Below are 22,502 nucleotides of genomic sequence, written 5' to 3' on the forward strand. Positions count from 1 at the left end.
TGTAACTAGGTTAGGTCTTCATAATGACATTTTGTAATCATGACATTATATATTTTGTATAAAAAAGAAAAAGAAAGAAAGAAAGAAAAAGAATTTTATTTTATTTAAAGCATGGGTTTTGTTATCACCCCAAGAAACTCACCTAGGTTGTAAATCAGTGATGCTCAGGAACATTAAAAATTTAACAGTTTTTGTTAGATAAAATGATGGATAAATGGAAGATGTGCAGCACCTTTAAGCTGAATAACCACTCCTACTATGATTTACCCCAGGCATGGGTGAAGACCCCCAGACTACAAGGCTTTCAACCACCAACTACTCACAGTTTAAAGTTAAGGTGATGATGGAGAAGACTGATTGCACCAGCAGATGCACAGAACTCTGCGATGGCCAGCTGCAATCAGTTAGAGGATCAGCACGACTATTATTCAATAGGCAGTGAGGATGACAGCTCTCTGCTATTTGAACAATAGCAACCTGCAAACAAGTTTCAATAAACTACTAAATTTTAACATAGAGGTGGGATGACAGCCCCTCCGATGCCAAAAATTCACAGCACATCAAATAAATGCAAGCAAGCGCAGTCTAGAACAAGAAGAAGAAGTGGAAAGTGAGCAGGTGATAGCAAAAGAAGCTTGTATTAATAGAAATCAAGACCAGAAGCTGCAGGTCTCATAGTATTTACAGTCTCCAGAAGTTAAAAGGCTACAATAAGCTCTCATTCATCAAACACTCATCAATCCTTTACATTTGTCTTCTGGGTATATATGGTGTTACACTACAAAATATCTCTGCTACCCCTGCGTGGAGGAGCCCATAAATGGCCACCAACCACATTTACATTTAAGAATGGGCCTCCTAAACAAATCTGGCCGTGCTTTGAATAAATTTGTCCTTCTCTGGTGCTCTGCAATCCTTCTAGGATGGGTGAGATGGAGTATGGGTGAATCCCATAACCACTGAATTCTTTGACTGGATCTGTGGTGTCCTATCTCCTCCTCGGCCATACTGTTGATTAAATGCTGCTATTGAATCATTGAATGGATCCAATATGACTGCCTGGCTTGGCAATAATGAAACACTGCTACACTGTTCCTTCCCGCCCACAATGCTTCATTTGGACTTGAAAACTTCAACCACGGGTCAATCATGACTGATAAACGTTGATCTATCTGAGGCACGTCTTGCTTCCTGCTAGGCCATACTGTCAATTGAAGGCAGCTGCCTACTACGCTGTACTGCTGCATGCTTGCATTAATTATTTCCGCGCCGCTGAGAAATAACGCCCAACTTGCTATTTTTTAAATATCAAAGGCCCACACATATATCTCTTCTATCAGGTCCGCCTCTTTGGTCGCAATGCATATTTAAACAGGCCAAATTTTTGAAAATACACGCAAAACTGCCTCAAAACCATGAACGATTACTTCGGCGGATTTGAAATTTTATGAGAAATGATTCATAACATTGTCGGATCCGACCCATCGGATCGGAGGAATGCCTTATATTTAAAGCCCCGCCCCTTTGGTTTTGCCGATAGCGAAAACATCACGGACCCGATAATTCATCAAAAACCACTTATAACGCCATCGGGTCCGGCTTATTAGGTCGGAACATAACCATGGTAAAGGCCATGCTCCTATTGAACCGCCCGCCGATGCGATGTCGGCGATCGCTTCATCGGCGATGTCACATCATTGTTACTGCCGCTGCCACTGCCATCCAGCCGATGCGATCCGCCGACGCGACATAATCCGCCGATCTGCCTCCTCCAATTTCGACCCGCCGATGCGATCTGGACCGCTTATCGGCCGGATCGAACGACTGTCGCTCATTTGAACTGCTAGGACTGCAAATTTGAATTTTTCTTGATTTGGAGTGTTTTTAGGCCTTCCGATAGATCATTTCCGCCTTCCCCAGGGCTTTCCTTTGCGATAGCTTTGATCGGTGGAGGGCCATTAACCAAACTTTGAAGATCTGAACAGCATGCATGAATCCTTTTGGGCACAATCAAGCAAAACAAGCCTATCTCCGACCATATGGAATCCTTGTTTAGTAGCAGAGCTAACACTGGCTCCTTCTGGGGATGAGATCCTCCCTGTGAGGTTTCAAGAACCTGCAGACCAATGCCTTTCCAGCGACAAACAAGCTTTAAAAACATTTGCCTAGTGTCCATTGGGCATGGAGTCAACTAAGCATACAACATAAAACTGTAAAAGAACTTAATTACAAACATAAAAGCCTGAAAATGCAAACTTAAAAATTTGCCCATTTGCTGGGTCACCAAAATTGTTTCTCCTGCTCTCATCCTGGTTCATCATATATCAGCAGGACAGGATTGATTTGATCATCCACCTCAAACAGTTTAGGACACTTGAGCTTAATAGGTAGAGATGATCGATTCTTCATTCCCTTTCTGTGTGTTTTCCTCCTTGGACGTTGTTTAGAGGAGCCTTTGTACACCTGCTGAATAATTATCGTTGTTGTGTACTTATCTTTGTCTTCTGTGGTCTGCACGACTAATATGAATGAGGCACCATTGAATTCTTGTGCAGGAGACACAGAGACGACATTTGCCCCTAAATCTTTCTTTGAACAATCCTCATCCAAGGAGGATTCCCATGACTGAACATTTTCTTCCTCTGTCATCTGGCAAGCTGCCCTCTCATTCAGTGTGGAGGCCATCTGAGTAGACATTAGAATATCAAGACTGAGATGATCAGCTTCAGCCTTGAGCATTAAATTACTTGCTGCCTCAGTGTTCAAGGAACAACTTCGAGGGAATTCTACTTGAGCAGACAGAGAAACATAAGATGATGGGGAGCATTCTTCTCCCTTCTTGATTACTGGTGCGGGGACATCGGCAGGTTGCTCAAATTGCAGATCTGCGTAGTCATGGGAAGTTGAGCTGGCTTCAGGCTCAAACTCTTCGAGGACGGAAGGATCTGCTGCTAGCTGCCTCTGCTGATAAGCTTTTTGTTCTGCAGGTACAACAAACTGATAAGCAACGCCTCTGGATAAAGCTTCTTCATAAGCAGCTCTGGTTAAGAAGGGGGCATTGCCCTTGTTTTCCAAACCATTGACCTCCTCCTCCTCATCAAACTGCTCTTCTTTTGAATGCTGCGCAGCTCTTAACCTGGAAATTTCAAAGGCCAATAGCTCTATCATCCTGGCCATTTCGTCGATCTCATGATCTGATGATGATGAGAGCCCATCCCTCTGCGAGTTTCCAGACTTAGTATTATCATAGAGCAAATCTTCCTTATTCCCCCAGTACTTTAAAAATACCTCATCTAGGGCCTCAATGTCTGCAATAGACCTAGGGGCTAGTTTATTGAACCATTTTTTAGCATCTCCCTCTAGGCTTTGGATAAACACCCTCATCCATACATCCTCTTCATAGATGTCCAGGTTATCAGCATAATTATAAAAAGACTCGAGGTGCTCTTCTGCTGATACTCCTTCTGTACCAGTAAACTTAGGCATGTATTCTTGATAATCTCCTGCAGGCATGGCATGTAATGGGACCGGTAAGACCAGGGGTCTATACCTAGCAGCAATGATTTTTTCTATTTTTGTGGGAGCTTGTTGGCTTGCCATGACTGAGGTAAGGTAAAAAGATACTGGTAAACTGAGTGATATGAATCAATAAAGAGGATAGGATAGACAAAGGAAAATGATAGACAGCATGGATGCTTCTTTCAACTGAGGTCCGAAAGGGAAATGAATGGGGGAAGGAGCTGAATGAATCTCTGAAGGAAATACTTCAATCAGCAAAGATACATAAACTTCTTTAAGGCTTACCTGACCCTGATGCTCCTTCTACAATATTTTCTTCGATTAACGATCTTCTCAGGATCAGGCACTGGTCAGCTAGTGATTTATGAAGATTTCTCCGAGCAAGCTTCACGAACTGCGCCAGAACTTCAATGTGGAGTCGCCAAAGGATGGCCTTCCTCCAGTGGAGTCGCCAGACAGATGATTACAACCAAAATCTGTGTTCAAGCCTTGTCTGTCATCAAAGCTTGAAGCTGTGTCGTCTCCCAAGGAAGATGAGCTTCGATTCTCCTCTCCCCGGCAACGGCGCCAATTAATGTTATCACCCCAAGAAACTCACCTAGGTTGTAAATCAGTGATGCTCAGGAACATTAAAAATTTAACAGTTTTTGTTGGATAAAATGATGGATAAATGGAAGATGTGCAGCACCTTTAAGCTGAATAACCACTCCTACTATGATTTACCCCAGGCATGGGTGAAGACCCCCAGACTACAAGGCTTTCAACCACCAACTACTCACAGTTTAAAGTTAAGGTGATGATGGAGAAGACTGATTGCACCAGCAGATGCACAGAACTCTGCGATGGCCAGCTGCAATCAGTTAGAGGATCAGCACGACTATTATTCAATAGGCAGTGAGGATGACAGCTCTCTGCTATTTGAACAATAGCAACCTGCAAACAAGTTTCAATAAACTACTAAATTTTAACATAGAGATGGGATGACAGCCCCTCCGATGCCAAAAATTCACAGCACATCAAATAAATGCAAGCAGGCGCAGTCTAGAACAAGAAGAAGAAGTGGAAAGTGAGCAGGTGATAGCAAAAGAAGCTTGTATTAATAGAAATCAAGACCAGAAGCTGCAGGTCTCATAGTATTTACAGTCTCCAGAAGTTAAAAGGCTACAATAAGCTCTCATTCATCAAACACTCATCAATCCTTTACATCTGTCTTCTGGGTATATATGGTGTTACACTACAAAATATCTCTGCTACCCCTGCGTGGAGGAGCCCATAAATGGCCACCAACCACATTTACATTTAAGAATGGGCCTCCTAAACAAATCTGGCCGTGCTTTGAATAAATTTGTCCTTCTCTGGTGCTCTGCAATCCTTCTAGGATGGGTGAGATGGAGTATGGGTGAATCCCATAACCACTGAATTCTTTGACTGGATCTGTGGTGTCCTATCTCCTCCTCGGCCATACTGTTGATTAAATGCTGCTATTGAATCATTGAATGGATCCAATATGACTGCCTGGCTTGGCAATAATGAAACACTGCTACACTGTTCCTTCCCGCCCACAATGCTTCATTTGGACTTGAAAACTTCAACCACGGGTCAATCATGACTGATAAACGTTGATCTATCTGAGGCACGTCCTCCTTCCTGCTAGGCCGTACTGTCAATTGAAGGCAGCTGCCTACTACGTTGTACTACTGCATGCTTGCGTTAATTATTTCCGCGCCGCTGAGAAATAACGCCCAACTTGCTATTTTTTTAAATATCAAAGGCCCACACATATATCTCTTCATTCAGGTCCGCCTCTTTGGTCGCAATGCATATTTAAACAGGCCAAATTTTTGAAAATACACGCAAAACTGCCTCAAAACCATGAACGATTACTTCGGCGGCTTTGAAATTTTATGAGAAATGATTCATAACATTGTCGGATCCGACCCATCGGATCGGAGGAATGCCTTATATTTAAAGCCCCGCCCCTTTGGTTTTGCCGATAGCGAAAACATCACGGACCCGATAATTCATCAAAAACCACTTATAACGCCATCGGGTCCGGCTTATTAGGTCGGAACATAACCATGGTAAAGGCCATGCTCCTATTGAACCGCCCGCCGATGCGATGTCGGCGATCGCTTCATCGGCGATGTCACATCATTGTTACTGTCGCTGCCACTGCCATCCAGCCGATGCGATCCGCCGACGCGACATAATCCGCCGATCTGCCTCCTCCAATTTCGACCCGCCGATGCGATCTGGACCGCTTATCGGCCGGATCGAACGACTGTCGCTCATTTGAACTGCTAGGACTGCAAATTTGAATTTTTCTTGATTTGGAGTGTTTTTAGGCCTTCCGATAGATCATTTCCGCCTTCCCCAGGGCTTTCCTTTGTGATAGCTTTGATCGGTGGAGGGCCATTAACCAAACTTTGAAGATCTGAACAGCATGCATGAATCCTTTTGGGCACAATCAAGCAAAACAAGCCTGTCTCCGACCATATGGAATCCTTGTTTAGTAGCAGAGCTAACAGGTTTCATGCTCAAGTCTAGGTCAAAAGCATGTTCTTCAAGCTTCTAGGTCTTTTTAGGTCTTTATAGGACAAAGAAGAATTTATGTCATGTATTATAGTCCCATTTGGACTCATTGTAATAACAGAAAATATTTATTTTTGTCAAGAAAAAGCCATTTATTCCTCCAAGACCGAGTCGGCCCCAGTCAAGGAAAAGTTGGCCTAAAGGAGGGTTATTCTTATTCGACCCCTCAAGAAGGCTATAAATAAGAAGGAGCTCAATTCATTTGAGACACACACAAACAACAGAAATTCGATCTGCAATAGCGAAGGAAAAGAAAGAGTTGGAAGGACGAAGGAAGGAAGAAATCGAAGTTTTCTTGGGCTTATCTCTCTTTCTGTCCACACGTGTGTAGTTGTTAGGGTTTCTGCAAAGCTACCAATTGCAAGAGGCCGAAATTTTGAGAAGTTGCAGGGCCGAAAATCTATAGCGAAGCTGCAAAAGGTCGAAGTCTTGAAGTTGCCATGGAGAGATCTTGTGGTGGGTCTAACTTGGTGCTTGGGAGGTTTCTGGGCTTTGGTCTTTGGGTCTTGGAAGTCTCATTGTACAAAGATTCTATAAGAAGAGAAGCTTTCTTTCTGGGTTTTCCCCTCGGAGGGGTTTTTCCCTGGCTTGGCACCTATATCTTGTGTACTATGTCTCTTTGTGATCTTCATTGTTTTTGGTAATTGCTTGATGAACAAGAACTAAAGAAGTAATCAAAGCCAACTAACATCATAAGTAATTATCAAATTAAGGAAAATCATCTATAATCTACAAGTCTCCTGATTTTCCAACAAAAAATTACTAACGTAATGTTTGAAAAAGGTCAACTTTGCTCCATTAAGAAGAGATTAGGTTGAGATGCCACCCTCCTTGCTTCTTGTTGTAATAATTGTGCATTTAATGGATATTGTCAATGTCATTTTTAGATATTGCGAGGTTGTTGTCCCTTTTCTTGTCATGGTTACACACTATATTTGGTTGTTTTGTAATTGTTGTCAAGTGTGTCTTTGAAAAGGCCCTCTGTTAATTTTAGGTATGTTCTATGTTGAGAGCAATTTTACTTCAATTTTCCATATTAGCTCAATATCAATACCAGATTAGCAATCATATTTAGCATGATAGTAAAATGCAGATGGAACATAAACATAAATGGCAGAAGACAAGCCAAGACAAGAGGACACAAGATGTGGCGCCAGCCAGGGACAAACCGCAATGTGGGGAAACCCTTGATCAATTTTTCTTATATTCTTCAATAGTTCAGCAAAGAGAGAGATAGTACATATACATCAAAAGTCAACACTTTGACTTGACAAAAAGTAGAGATCTTCACCATGAAGATGAGGTTGCAGATCTGAGGACATGGAGTCATGGACTATAGTTCTGAACTCGGATGAAGGCAAACATTCTTCCAAGGTGATTCCATCACCTTGTTGCATTCATCACCGTGCTGCATCCAACATCAAGTTACATTCATCATGTTGCATCCTACATCATCACTATGTTGCACCATGTTTTACCCATCATCATTGTGTTGCACCACACTGCACCCATCATCACTATGTTGCACTCATCATCAGTATGCTGCATCATTCATGATTACTATGCTGCACCATGTTGTACCCATCATGGCATCCAATATGCTGCACCATGTTGTACCCATCACAGCATCCAATATGCTGCAACCATTTACACTCACCAGCCTTAGCTGCTTGCTATGGCTTACAGCCTAGCAGAGCAACTAGGCTATAGTTGCAAACTCCTTCAACAGGTCCAAAGTGTAGTCTCCTAACAGTCCCAAAATCTGCCCAGATTTGACTGCAATTGATCTCCAAGGAAAGGCTGTTGCCTTTACTATTCAGAGTAGCCTTCAAGCCCTTAACAATGACTGAACAATGTCTATGCTCTCTTCTTATTACAGTGGCATCCAAGTGGCATACAGCAGTCCTTAGAACATGCTTATGACAGCCTATTAGAGTGACTGATATCCCTCCAGCAAGTGCTCACTCAAGCCTCCTATCCTCGGCCTACCAACTAGCAGTTCAGCCCTCTAATTGGACCCCTGAAACAACCCTTAAATGGACACGCTGATCAGTCTCCTTCTTGCTGCGGTTTAGGCTCTTTTGTCTGCTGAAATAGGCCTCCTTTGACTGCGGTCAGACCTTCCTTTCACATCAGCTATATCTCTCCCTTAACGGTTGCTAGGACTCTCCTCCTACTGCGGCTAGGACATCCTTTATAGACAGTGTTTAGGGTTTCTTTATGACAGCGTGAAAGGCTTTTACAAGCAGCACACTGACTATGTCCTTGAATCTTTCAGAATAGCAGATTAGGGCATGGCATATCCCCCTTAACAGCATCCAAATGTTCTTCCCTTGAGTGTGTTTATAGGGCTGCAAAAGTCCTCCTATTTTCTGTTGTTAGGGCATAACAAGACCTTCCTTCTCCTGCGTCTAGATGATTGGGTTTAGGACATATAAAGGCAACGTCTTAGGGTCTACGTTTAGGGCACATGGATTGTGCTATGAAAGCCTCCTTTATGACTGCGTTAAGGTCATCTCCTATGATAGCATAGAGCCTTCTCCATGATAGCGTAAAGCCTTCTCCATGACAGCATCTAGGGCAGCATATCATCTTAAGATCTCTCCTCCCACCAAAACCCAAAGACAAGTGGAGAGGAAGAGATCACAAGAGATGTGTATCAAATGACTTGTTATAGTAAAACATTGAGGATAGATGAGGGCAATTTGGTCGCTGGCCGACCTTGACGAATTGTCCCATAACACAAATAAATTCATATCTCCATGAATACTTGTCAAAATCGGATGATCTTTAGATCAATCCTACACCTCTCGACAAGAGGAATCCAAGAAAAATATCAGTTGCCATAAATAAGTAGACCCACATGGAGTTTGGCCCTAGTTGCCAATTTTAACACCCTCCTATTAATTTCTATTACAATAAAAAGACCTATGCATTTGTTTAGAGCATATTGTCAATAGCCTAACTATGCCTCTTATCACATTCAAACCCTCTTGTCCATTGGTCTTGACTCTGAAACCCAATTGGATGGGCACTATTCTTGGTAAATTCCACCATCCATCTTATTTTAAAAATACCAAAAACATGTCTTTCCAAGGGTTTCACCCCTTGTTTCAAAAAAGAACCAACCTAAAGAGAGAGGAAGTGTTTTTGAGGTGACATTGGTCAATCTTCCTAATCTTCCTAAGTGTCTTCGTAAGTGCCCCTAGGGTCGCAATGTATTCAAGGACTTTGTAACATTTGAAGTCAAGTTTGGGAGGTAACAATTCCACAAAGCGTTTTGGATTCAATTTAGAATCCAGGTACATGAGCAGCCCATTCCATCTATCCTAGCGGTGCTTCCTCAAGTAGTCACATGATGAACTCTTGAAAACTTTGATCCAAATATTCCTTGGTCACTTGATCATTCTAATGATTTTCACTATCACCACCTTCACTGATGATGATGATGATGATGGTTAACGTCCACTGAGACCAAATTGGTCTATCGGACCTACAATTTTCTTAGTTTTTACTTGTCTGGCTCCTCGTCTTTCTTGGCGAGATTGGTGTTGTAGCTTTTTTTCTTTTCTCTACGGTCTTCCAACTTCCTTTGTCTTGCATCTCCTTCATCTCTTCTGGTTCTTGGGACATTGGTGTCTTAGCTTCGCGATCTATGGTCGGAGAAGTTTGGTTTAGGAGATCTGCTTTGCTGTTAAATGAAGATTTATTTTCTGCAGTATTCAAATCCTCATAACTGTGGATTTGTTGGGGCGGGCTTTCTCCTTGCTTGCTTTGAGAGTTGTTTCCTTCTTCCTTGATTTCTTGTGACTCAGAGTTTTCTCTAGAATATTCTTCTTTGATGACAGTGTAGTGTTCTTTTTGTGCTCCTTCCCACCATGTAGATCTGTGGTGGTTTTTTCTAGCAAAATTTTTCTCAGAGGCTTTTGGGCAATTTTTGGCTAGATGCCCCGTCTCAAAGCACGATCGACATCTGAAGAGGACACTTTCATAATCAAGCTTCTGGTTCCACACATAGTCTTTACTTGTTAGGTTTATTTCAGCTGGGAATCCGGCGCTGAAATCCATTTCCACACAGATGCGTGCATAGGTGGTTCTGGCATATTCCTCTGTTTCTGGGCACCTGCAGTAAAATTTCCCAATTGCATTTCCGATGGCTTTTAGCGAGGAGAGATTCCAGAGATGCAAGGGTAGGCTTGGCAATCTCACCCAAACTGGTGCTGAGGTTATCACTGCTGTAGAGGGATCGAATGATGGGTTCCATGGCTTCATGAATAGGCCTGATTTTTCCCAAAACCAAGGGCCGGAATCTAGAATACATTGTCTGCTTTCAGGATTTTCAAAATCTACTATAAAGAAACCTCTAGCACAGGGGTAGATATTAATTTCATCAGGAATGATAGGCTTCCATACCTCCGAGATCCAATTGTGGAGTGCTATCAGCCGCGGCCAAAAACCATTGAACCGGCAAATTAGGGCACTTTCGGAGAACTTCAAAGCTTCATCGAGTGAGTCCTGGACCACTTGGATAGTGGGAGCTGGGGCTTCACTCACGATATGGGCAGGAGATTGCCCTCCAGAGGCGGATGAGCCACCAGTTATTTTTGCGAAGCTCGGAGCCATATTTTACGCAGATCTGCACCAGATCGAAAGCCAAACCGCAGATCTGAAGAGATACGAACGTCCCACTCAACCGCAGAGCAGATCTGAAGAGGCTATAACGTAGTTACTAAAAGTTACTAAAAGTTATAACGTAGCCACAGCTCGAACCGCAGCTATAACGTAGATCTGAAGAGTGATCACCGAAGAGAATGATCTATGCCGCAGACGAGAACCGTAGAACCGCAGAACCTTTAGAACCGCAGAACCGATCTATGCCGCAGACGAGAACGATCTATGCCGCAGACCAATAGTTACATGAAAGGAATTGAAAGGAATTGCATATAAGGAATTGAAAGGAATTAAAAAAACCGCAGATCTGCCGCAGACGAGAACGATCTATGCCGCAGACGAGAACCGTAGAACCGCAGAACCTTTAGAACCGCAGAACCGAATTTGGTGTAGCATTTGTGTGTGCCTTTTTCACTTGACTATTTGTCATTATCACAACCCAAAAATAGCTATCGTACAAACTCTTGAATCAACACTATCGCAGAACTATTGCTCAAATATCAGCTTGCAGTGTGTTTGTAACATGTACCTAAAATGCCACTACTCTATTACTTCAATTATAGAGATAACTGAAGTAGAGAGCAACAAATAAAAAGAAGAAAAGACCAAAGGCACAAAAAATAGTGGGAGAACCTGGACACCCAAGTGTGGATTGCACCTGCAAATTTGAATAATGGAAGAAGACTTCTCTAAATAAACATGTTGATTGTGTTGATTAAATGATAAAGAGTAGCAAATGAGAGGAAAGAAACTCCTATTTATACCAAATGAGGTAAAGAGCTTAAGTTGCTAATAAAAGTGATAAGGCCTTTATTGCATAAAGGTGGCATTTTACAAAATCTTTAATTACGAAATTATAGTGGCATAGGATTAGAGCATTAATTTTTTAACCAAAAGTGAAAAATATTATATTAATAAAATGTTGTAGCTAAGGTAACAACAAGTATACAAAAGTGTTGATATAGAGTTATTTAACAAAATGGCAACCCTTTGAAACTGTAAAGGAGGGTTTGTCAATGTCTAAGACTATTACATCCCATCTATTCTTACATCATGGAAACTCCTAATATGCTTACAATTTAAAAAAAAAAAATTCTAGCGGAAAAAATGTTCATTGTTTGCCTCCTCCTGCCCAACATTAGATGCAAGAGAGTTACGTTGCTCAATATCCATAACGTCTTTCATCTGATGAATTATTTCCTTCTCTTTGAAATCTACCGAGGAAAAGTTAATGAACATCCTACTGTTTGAGACCTAATTGGTGGGCATCCTATTGTTTGAAACCTACCTAGTCTTTACTAAGATCGATTGCATAATTCCTTAACATGTTGCTCTCTACTTCCGAAATGTCTATCTTTCGCTTTTGCTAGACTAAAAGGTTCATGATTGTTGCATGTCGTGAGGCACAATGGTGCTCATTCTCGTGAATTTTAGAGCAATGTTGTGAACATTGGCATCAAGATAAAATTGGCAAGGGTTCGAAAAACCAAAAAATCGGAAACATTTCAGTAAAAAATCAACAAACATCGGCAAAATTAAGATACCATAAAAATATCTTTAAAAATCGGTCAGCATCAGCTAGGCCAAAAAACCGTGATTTTAAGATAAAATCGGGATGTTATCGAGATGTTTGCTACATTGCTTTAGAGGTCACCATGAACAAGGAGCTTCTATTACAATGGATAAATTCCTCATGCCTTCACAATGTTCTTCTAAATTCCAATACGTCTTCGGTGAGTATGAAGCAACTTGAGAGCCCTTGCGAGTTCCTTTCCAATTTTGTGCCATAACCTCACCTTGCAGACAAATAACTATAAAACCAAATTCATAAGACCAACTAAGGTAAATGTTCAAATGCAAATGGGACAAGAGTGTCTTTGCAAAGGACCTTCCCGCACAAGGTAACTTATGTAATAGCTATTGTGCTATGTGGAGATTAATGTGGATGTGACATGCCATTAATATCTGACCTTGGATACTTAGTGGATGAAACAATATAGTTGTCCCTCATATTTTTTCTAAGTCCCCTAAGTTTAACAATGAAGCTTTATTATTAACATATGAATTTGCGCTCAAATTGAGGTCTCAGAAAACTTGATAATATGAGACTCTAAGTTGATTACTTACCTCATTCATTCAAGTGATGATCAAAGCAAGCTTGTATTCCTTAGGGGTTAATTTTCCTATCATCAATTTGAGGATCACACCTAAATATCCTATCAAAGATTCAGTGTTGGTTTCTTTGGTGAGGAGAAGGCCTTGGAGGAGAACATAGGACTTAGCTTGGTTGCTTGTGGTTTGTCCTACACTCCAAGCGTAGGTTATTTTTATATTTCCTTCGAGATCATAGATGATCAGCCCCACAACCCACCACCTGCAAGACTAGAACATTATTGCATGATCATGAGTTTGACTCGGAGTTGATTGCTTACCTCCTTATTGATTCAAGTGATGATCAGAGAGAGCTTGTCTTCCTCCAAGGTTAATTTTCCTATTATCAATTTGATGATCACACCTAAATCTCCTAAAGCTATCAAAGATTTGATGTTGGCTTCTTTGACGAGGAGAAGGTCTCAGAGGATAGAATAGGCTTTACCTTGGTTGTTTGTGATTTGTCATAGACTCTAGGCATAGGTTATTTCCAACTTTCCTTTAGGATCACAAATGATTCCCCCGCACAAGCCAGCCCTCAAGACTATAAAATTATTACAAAATCATGAGTTTGCATATTAAATTGTAGTTAGGTACATAGTACATTCTACGAACAAGTTTTCGTTATAGAAAGCATAACCAATAACTCTTTTGTCATAAACTAGTTTGGATCCATGGATTTGCAACATGGATTACTTTAAAGTATTGGGAAATATGTTAAATCTCTAATACCAGATCTGATTTATTTGTACCTCAACAATTATTTTATACCCAGAAAGTATTTACTCAATAAAATCTAAAAAATGCTAGAAAATAAAATCACTAGTATTTTAGCCCTCAAGAGGCAGCTCAATTAGCAATCGTCATGATAATGAAGTGTTATGTACCAAGAGATTCCAAATTCAAATCCCACCAATTTACCCATGTCAAAAGAAGGGTCGTATGTAAGCACCTAGAGGTTATAATGGTAGCAGTCAAAATCAACCCCTGTCACATGTGTACAAGACTGGCAGTTGTCAATTCCTCTAGATACAAAAACAAAAACAAAACAAAACACAAAAATCATTGGTATTTTAACTTTCAAAAATTAAATTTGCAGCGAAAATAAAATAGGGAAAATCAATTACACTATAGCAGAAAAATTTCTGCCCAAAACAATTTTCTTTCACTTTATATGACTCAAGAAAATTAGGGGCCAGACCCACAAAGAATACACTGTTGGAACATGGAAATCAGCCCCTCTGGAAAATCAGCCTCAAGGAATTCAGCCCTCCTGGAAGCCGGCCCTCTTGAAGATTTCGGCATAGCAAATCAGCCTCCTCTACCAGCTAACTCGACCTCTCTTTCTCCCTTCGTACAGTCCCTGCACTCTAGAGAAAAATTGGCCACTGGATAATTCAGCCTTCCTCCAAAACTCAGCCCTCTTTAATAATCCGACCTCTCTCTCCTAGACTAGGCTTCCATAAAATTTGCTCATGAAATTCCCCTGCTACAATCCTTTTCCCTTCCCTTTAGTCCTAGAGTCTCTCACTCCTTGAGAAAATTGCTCTCTCAACAATAGCAATGTAATTTGTCTTCATCCTCTCCCATAGATTCTCTTCGTAACTTCTCCATGGGCCAAATCCTTAATCTCCAAAGTGATTGAGGGCTAGGATTAAATCCTAGCTTTCTTTGATCAATGGTGGAGATTAGATCTAAGTCACTTAAATAATTATTTATTTATCCTTAGAAAAACATTAGCCCAAAGTCAACATCAATTAAATAATTAATCAATGTACTTTTTCCTAAGTTAAAACTTAGGAAGGAGATCATATTAGTTGCTACTTTCTCCTCTCCAACAACTACCTAAAGAGGACTTCTTCTCCTGCATGCTAGAGACAAGCTTATGCATAAGACCTTTTCAAACTACACAATCAGTGACAATTATTCAAATTGCAGTGGTTGCTTGGTAGAATCAACAAAAGAGTTTCAGAATGTTAAGGAGAAAGCATGGCTCAAAACTTAACAAAGAAAAAAGAAAAAAAATTAATAAAATCAAATTCAAAGTGAACTTTTGAAAATGCAATGGCAACAAAAATGCAATCTCGGGGCAAAGGAATCAGAATTGGGCAAGAAGGATGCAAAAGCCTCCAAGATTGAACAAATATAGATCACTAAAGCTTTTGGAATTCCGGGGCAAGGCCCAGGACTGCATTTAACAAGGGTCTAAACAAAAAAGAAATTGACTTTCACTTTCAAGGCTAAGAGTATGAATAAGATGGTAGGGACTTGGTTTTCTTTCCTAGTAGAAACTAGCACTTGGTGGGATATTAATTGCTGGGTTTTATTTAAACCCCAATCTAATGTGTACATCATTTCCAATAGTAGCTCTACTTCATTCAATAAATGTGCCCTCCCTATCAGCAAAAGCTTGTGGATAGAATGTAACTTGGCATTGCTTTGTGCATCACACAACAAACTTCAAGTGACTTAATCCACTGTAATTTTAACCTGTAACCTGTGACATGCCTCCCACAGTTCACATCCAAAATTTTCTAAACATTGATTAAGAATTGACTGGCATTATAACTGTCCAGTGTCAAAAAAGAGTCCGCAGCCGCTGACCAATTGCATCATCCTACTAAGTAGCAACTTACACTGAAATTTGAGAATTCCAGCCCTATTCAACCCAGCCAACAATTTATCACTTTTATGTTTATTACTCCTATGTCACTTGGGGTGGGGAAAGGTTACAAGTTTTGGAAACGGAACAGGTTACAGAAATGGCCTTTTCAAATTTCATAGAACTGGGTAATGAAATATCCATGAATAGATGTATGAAATTGGAAGGGAAAATTTTACAGGCATAGTGTACAAATAGACGTATGTATACGGAATTTCAAAAATTTTATTCTTTTAACTGTTTATATATATATATATATATATATATATATAGGTATGTGTATGTGGGGTTCACAAATCCCGAAGATCGGTGACTATTATATTCACGGAATATTTGTACTACGCAGATCCACCCGAAGGGATCACTTCCTGCTGACCCGAGAGTGTACAGAATTGAACCCGTAACCTCTTAATAGCAAAAGTGCTTTAAAAACAAGGACTCAACCAATTAAGCTAACCGGCCCGAGAGTGTCAGCAGAATTGAACCCGTAACCTCTTAATAGCAAAAGTGCTTTAAAAACAAGGACTCAACCAATTAAGCTAACCCTTGGGGCTACTAATTTATATATTATTTTATCACTTATTTCTTTTTTAAGTTTCTAAGTTAACATTTTACATTAAAAAGAAATAAGTTTCTAAGTTAACATTCTACATTAAAAATAATTAGTCTCATTCAGAGTCTGGATCAAAGCTTTAAAGTATTGGGTTTTAGACAGGTATAATACATTCTCCTGGTAGCTTGGATCCTGACATGACTCCATACCCGTTACGCTGAAGAGTATTTACTAAACGGAAACCAGGTCACTTCATTTTGTTAGACAGCCATTCCAAGATAGAAAGTTAAAGCGAGTTTGGCAAAATTAGCAATGTTTGAACGGCACCTTTGCTGTAAACTGTCAAACTGTCAGTTTCCTTACGCAATCTTTACCAAGAAGCCACGCCCTTGAAGTCTGAACAGTTCAAATGTGAGATCTGTATCCAAAAGGTGTAATCTAAGCTGGGCAATTCATTTCACTGGCTTCGCTGGCGAAAATTTCAATCTGGTTTGCAAAGCTACCCAATATTAGAGAGAAGGTACTAAGTCCACAGGCTACTAGTAATATGAGATGGACCCTCTAACAGCCTCTACACACATAAATGAAATTTCAGATGTCCGAGGTTTCATATTGTGTACCCAGAAAAGTAACAAACCTATGCAAGTTCAAAAGGCAGCCAGTTATTTCTTTCACGGAGCCCTTCAAAGTTCAAACTACTGTCAAGTTTCAACCTAGTCCTGAAACAATGCAAAATATGAACCTTTTTAGTCTCACAGAAAATCTCAGTTTTATATATTTCGGTGACAAAAGCCCAAGACCGAGACCTGTATATCCCCTTCCATGGGGTTAAGACTTGGGGTATATAGTAATTCAGCGAGAGAAGGAAATGGTGCTCTCCTGAGCACAGTCAGCAGGAGTTAAACTCGATTGATCAGAGCAACAACACATAGCCACAAGATCAAACCCACATTGTTTCCCATTCACTAAATCTGAACAAATATGGATGTACATTTTAGATGGAACAGTTAGAGCTTGATACCAATGTAACACAGTCCCATTAGGGCATTGTTACTTGCATGGCATGGAAAAAAGTCTGCATCTGTGCAACCGCACCTTACTTTCACAGATTTAATTTCTTCAGAACCAGCATTGTTTATATGAATCCCTATTAAAAATCTACAGACTATTAAATGTCCAAAACAATTGTAGCAACTATTGGGTATGGAAACAGTGGAACTTTACTGCATGAGATTCGATGAAGAACAACGGACATAAGTTCATATTATGTATGGACAAAATGAAGGTTGATCTGAGAGGAAAACTTACATTGAAATCATCCCCAATAGAAGAAATTTCCTTCTTTGCCTTCTGTGCAACCCAGAACGTACTAACTTTGGACAATGCCTTCTCCATTCTTCAATCCGCCGCCTCCTGCGGCTCAAGGAATGTTAGATAGTAAAGAGGTTTGTCTTGCTCTCTCAAGCTCCGAGCTTGAGCTCCAAAACCACCCGCATTCCACCAGTTAGACAATGCAGATGGAGATGGAGCCAAATAAAGAGGACCACCAGCACAGCAAAGCAGGAGCAAGAGGAAGATACTAGGCCCAGTCCACTAATAGCAATATCAGTCCCATAATACCCACTGAGAGACAGCTTTCCGCTGTCAAAATCCACATTATTATAATTATTATTAGTAACGCAAAGACAGTGGGATACGTAGGAATGTTCAGATTTGTTTTGTTATTACTAAAATGGACATGTTGTCGTAAGAGGACAAATCCAGAGTTATTTTAGGGGGTAAATTTTGGGAAAGAGTGAATGTTTTAGTGGTTGAGGATGCTTGTTATGATTCATCATTGTTGTTTGGAAAATGGAAAGTTCATATGATGTATAATAAGTTGGGATGAGTTGTAAAATTTATTTGAAATTTTTTAAAAATTATTAAAAATAATAAGTATAATATAAAAGAATAATATTGTCAAAGAGAAAAAGGTTTTCGATTTATTTATTTTTGTAAGTTATTATATCATGTTATGTCTAAGAATAATCTTTGAATAAGGGAATTGTGAAGCTATATCATGATCATGTTCGAGAATAACATTTAAGGCAGAGAATTGTGAGGTTGCATCATGGTCATGTCCAAGAATAACATCCAAATAAAGCAAGGAATTGAGAGGCTACAACACGCCCGATCATCGATGTATATAATGGTTTAGATTTGATTAATAATAATAATATATGTGGATATAATGGTTTAGATTTGATAAATAATAATAATGTTAAATCTAAGACTTTTGTGATTCATATTGTAAATAAATGTCTTTGGATATTGTAAATAAATGTTTTCTGTAAATTTGAAGATGAACCACATTAGTTACTTCAAAGTCGACCAAAACTTAATGATATAATTAATCTGAAAAACATTTATTTATAATAATAATAAACTTAATATAAAAACTATTAGTAATATTAAAATATATGATTAATAATAATAAATTTAATATTAAAAAAATTAATTATTATGTACAAACTTATAATTTTTTATTAAAAACAAAAAAAAACTGTAACATAATTTATTATAGTGAAATAGCGATGCAACATAATTTATTATAGTGCAATGTTTAGAAGTCAATTCGCATGACCTTTTTGTGGGGCCATGAACATTGAAAAGTTAGGATTGAGATTCCATGGATTCAAGAAAGGTAGATAACATGAGTGAAAAAATAATAATAAAATACCATAGTCAATGTGTTGTTAAGTGTTTAATAATATATTATTATAAAAGATTATTTGTGTTATTAGATTCGTATGTAATTTAATTATTTGTTTTATTAATAAAGTATTTTTACGTTTAGTTTTCAGGGTTAGTTTAATTGGTGATTTTTGTGTTATGAAGTATTACATAAAATATGAGATTTAAAATTTAAATTTTCTAATTCATGTTTAGGAAAAGGGTGTATTTGAACTCAAAAAATTATACTAATAGTAATTAGAATTGATCTTTTATAGTGTTAATATGAAACCTAGATTCTTCTAGTTATTTTATTTATATATATATATATATATATATGATCTACCCACATCAAAATGATTATTCTCTAATTCATCATGAATGGTTGATAGCAAGGTAGATTTGTTCTTCCGTAGCTTTTACTCAACCCAATTAAGTTTATTTCATGTCATTATTTTCAGCACCAGTCTTTTACTGAAGTATAATGTTATTTTCATATGCTTTCTTGTTTATGTTTTAACTTGCTCTAAGCAACGGATTATTCCAATGTAAAATGGTAACCACCCTCCTCCCACATTTACCCAAGCAAATCAGTCCACCGGGGTAAACATGTGATAAAGAGTTACTACGATATGATTCAACTCCCCAAATACCGTTAAGGAAGTGGAATCGACAAACCAAAACCAAACTGACCTTCCTCGAGAGCTACAAGAACCCCAGAGGCTAACCAACTACTCCAGGTACCTAACCCTTGAGTTAACTTGCCTTTTGACTGAACTGGACCCCCAAACACTCCCATGAAAAGCCCTCCATGCGACTAAAGCCCTTCAGTCGCTCCCACAACAAGGTCTCCATGCAACTGCAATATTTTATAGGTAGTTTTGTGCCAGCAACCTCGAATTTTGAGCCACTTTTTCAGGGCTAGGACTCGGGCCTCTGCCCAGAACTTGATGAAATTCTCAGAAATGGTAAATAACAAGAAGACAATGCCTCTAATGCAAAACTTGAACAAGGACTTGACCTGACTCATCCTAACCATGACAGGCATTTCGTTAAACACATCATGAACATGTAATGTACAGGTCATAAAAACACATCTGAACATAGGGACCTCATACTTATCTGAGAATCGTCAAGAAGGTTTGATGCCCTCTCACATTAGCTGCATTATCATCTATTAGGTCATTCATTCATTAACATTTCATCTACTAACCAAAACATGATGAGAGCCATAACTCAAGACTATCATAAAACCATACTTATAACCAGCATATAACCAAGTAAATAAAAGCAATAGAACAACCATCAATCCATATAATAACAAGTACATTTACACACGAAACATAAGAGAAATGAGTTTTTATTAACATATGTAAATCCAACCAAGTCGGGGACTTCCACGTGGCACCGGACCATAGATTGGATTGAACCAAATCTCTCTTTTAGTCAATCACCCCCGAGTCATATTGCGATCATGAATGTGGGATCTCATGGAATAAACCAAGAAAACCAAACCAGGGCTTCCAAAGGCCAAACCACCTCAACCAGTGATTCCACTTAACGATCGGACATCACTAACCATCACCAGATCGGTCTCCATCCAAGTTGTCCAGGGCTGCAAAGCGTTTGTTCCAGCCCAGCTTCCAGGACTAGTAACTCAACCCACAACTGTCATCGGGCTCTAGAGCGTTTGTCCAACCAAGGCTTCCAAGACTAATAACTCAACCCAAGTTGTTACAGGGCTTCTAAAGCGTTTGTCCAACCAAGGCTCCAAGAACTAGTAACTCAACCCACAACGAAAGGAACATGAGCACCAGCAAGAAAACAAAGATAAAACCCACAACATCATGGCTATCCATGAAATGGCAAGGCTGGGAAAAACCATTATCAATCCAGGAAATCCTCCATGCCAATGACAAATCATAACCAAGAAACAACATGCATGCGACATGCATGCCAAAACTAGCAAGGAAATCATACATGCAATATTGTACTTGCAAGCAAAACCCGTTGTAGTTGTTGATCTAGTTGTCCTCTTGCGCTTTCCGGTTTTTCCTTTGTCTCCTTGCTCCAAATCCCAAGTATGTCACACTCCTCCAAAAGTGTTGTAAGAAAATTAGTGTCCAAGAGTATGAGAGAGAGAGAGATAGAAGAGAGAGCTCCAAGCTAAAATTAAAAAAAGGTTGTGAAGTGATCCTCGAAATCTTTTTTATCATTGAGGCCTCTATTTTATTCATTTTTCATTATTTTCCTTCATTTCCTCCTCACATGCAACATGTGACCTTTTACCTTCCTTTTTTTCTATTTTCCATTGTTTTCATAAATAAAATGTCAATTAATGCCTCATGCTTTTCCAAAGTTGTTACCATTACTTTTGTCAATTGAATCACAAGTGATCCCCATCACTATGTTTTTTGCCCAACATTCAGCTTGGAATATGTGTCCCATGACCTTGGTTATTGTTTTGCGTTTATTAACTTTATTACATGGATTTTTTAACTCAGGGATGTTACAAAAACTTCATTTTTTCTGACTCATATGGTTATAGGCACATAGGATAAAACAAACTAATTTGCTTTTGGCTCCATGAGTTGGTTTATTTTTGTCCAAACAATTTTTTGCTCACTGATTTTTATTAAATGACAGTATCATGAATGCATTGTGTGCATAAATTGATGTAACTTTTTATTTTCTTAATAGAAAGTTGCAATTTTTTCTTCGTGGAAGAAAAAAAAACAACAACAACAAAACATATCCAACCCAGTCTATACCATATTGAGCGTGTGGGGTATCAAATTTTCATTTAATTCAACTTGACATTCTACTTTGAGATTGCCATCAACTTCTACTTGTCAAGAGCTTTAAAGAAAAGTTTGGATCATTAAGATAATGATAATTTGAATATTTTCACTCTTGGCCCCAAGAATGATAAATTAACACTACCATTAACTTGATCAATTACCCACATGGAGAACTTCCAAAGTCCAAAAATTTTAGGGGCCATTAGTGAAATCCAAAACTTACGTATATAAAACATTTCTTACCCAGTGGAGTCATCCTTCTAATTTTTTTTTACCCTTAATGAACTCACCAACCATTGACTAAATTTTATGGGGTTACCAACCCAAAATATATAGTTGATCATCGATAGAGTCAAGCTCATGTTAACCCCCGATGAGCTCATCTTCCACCAACATAGATCCATATTAAGTATCGATCTAACATGAGTCGAGAGGGATCAAATTTCTTCATGTGCAAACCTCTTTAGAGTGCAAAATACAATATGTAATTTTTTATTGTTTAAATTGTATTTTTGAATGGAGTATATATAGGACCAAACAAAAGTTTTAACCGTGATTTTTTTCATGATAAATACATAATTTTTTAAAATGATATATAATATATACATACTTGACATTAAAATATTTTACATAACATGTACATCGAGGCATTTAATCAAGACAAATTAAAATGGTTTTTTATTATTAATATATTTTTAAGCATATGTCAATATTAGTTTGTATTAAAATATTTTATTGATAATCCACATTGAATATTTTATTATATACAGCATTAAAATATTTTATTTTAGTAAAAAAAATCTATAGATTGATATATATGAAGTTAACATCGACATAAATT

At 38.8% G+C, this 22,502-nt stretch overlaps 1 protein-coding gene across 1 annotated transcript in view; it reads right to left on the reverse strand.

Annotated features, from left to right (window-relative positions):
- The window catches only part of LOC149223338 (uncharacterized protein At5g01610-like), a 63,970-nt gene extending 46,156 nt beyond the window's left edge, over positions 1 to 17,814 (reverse strand). Inside the window, exon 1 of the mRNA XM_089385808.1 lies at positions 17,457 to 17,814. Within this exon, the coding sequence (XP_089241934.1) occupies positions 17,457 to 17,543 (87 nt within the window). The 5' untranslated portion in view covers positions 17,544 to 17,814. The remainder of the gene's footprint in view (positions 1 to 17,456) is intronic.
- Between the last annotated feature and the right edge of the window lie 4,688 nt (positions 17,815 to 22,502).

Source organism: Pinus tabuliformis, chromosome Q (assembly GCF_031772625.1).
Source record: "Pinus tabuliformis cultivar Carrire ecotype Pingquan chromosome Q, CPIR1, whole genome shotgun sequence".
Lineage (NCBI taxonomy): Eukaryota > Viridiplantae > Streptophyta > Pinopsida > Pinales > Pinaceae > Pinus > Pinus tabuliformis.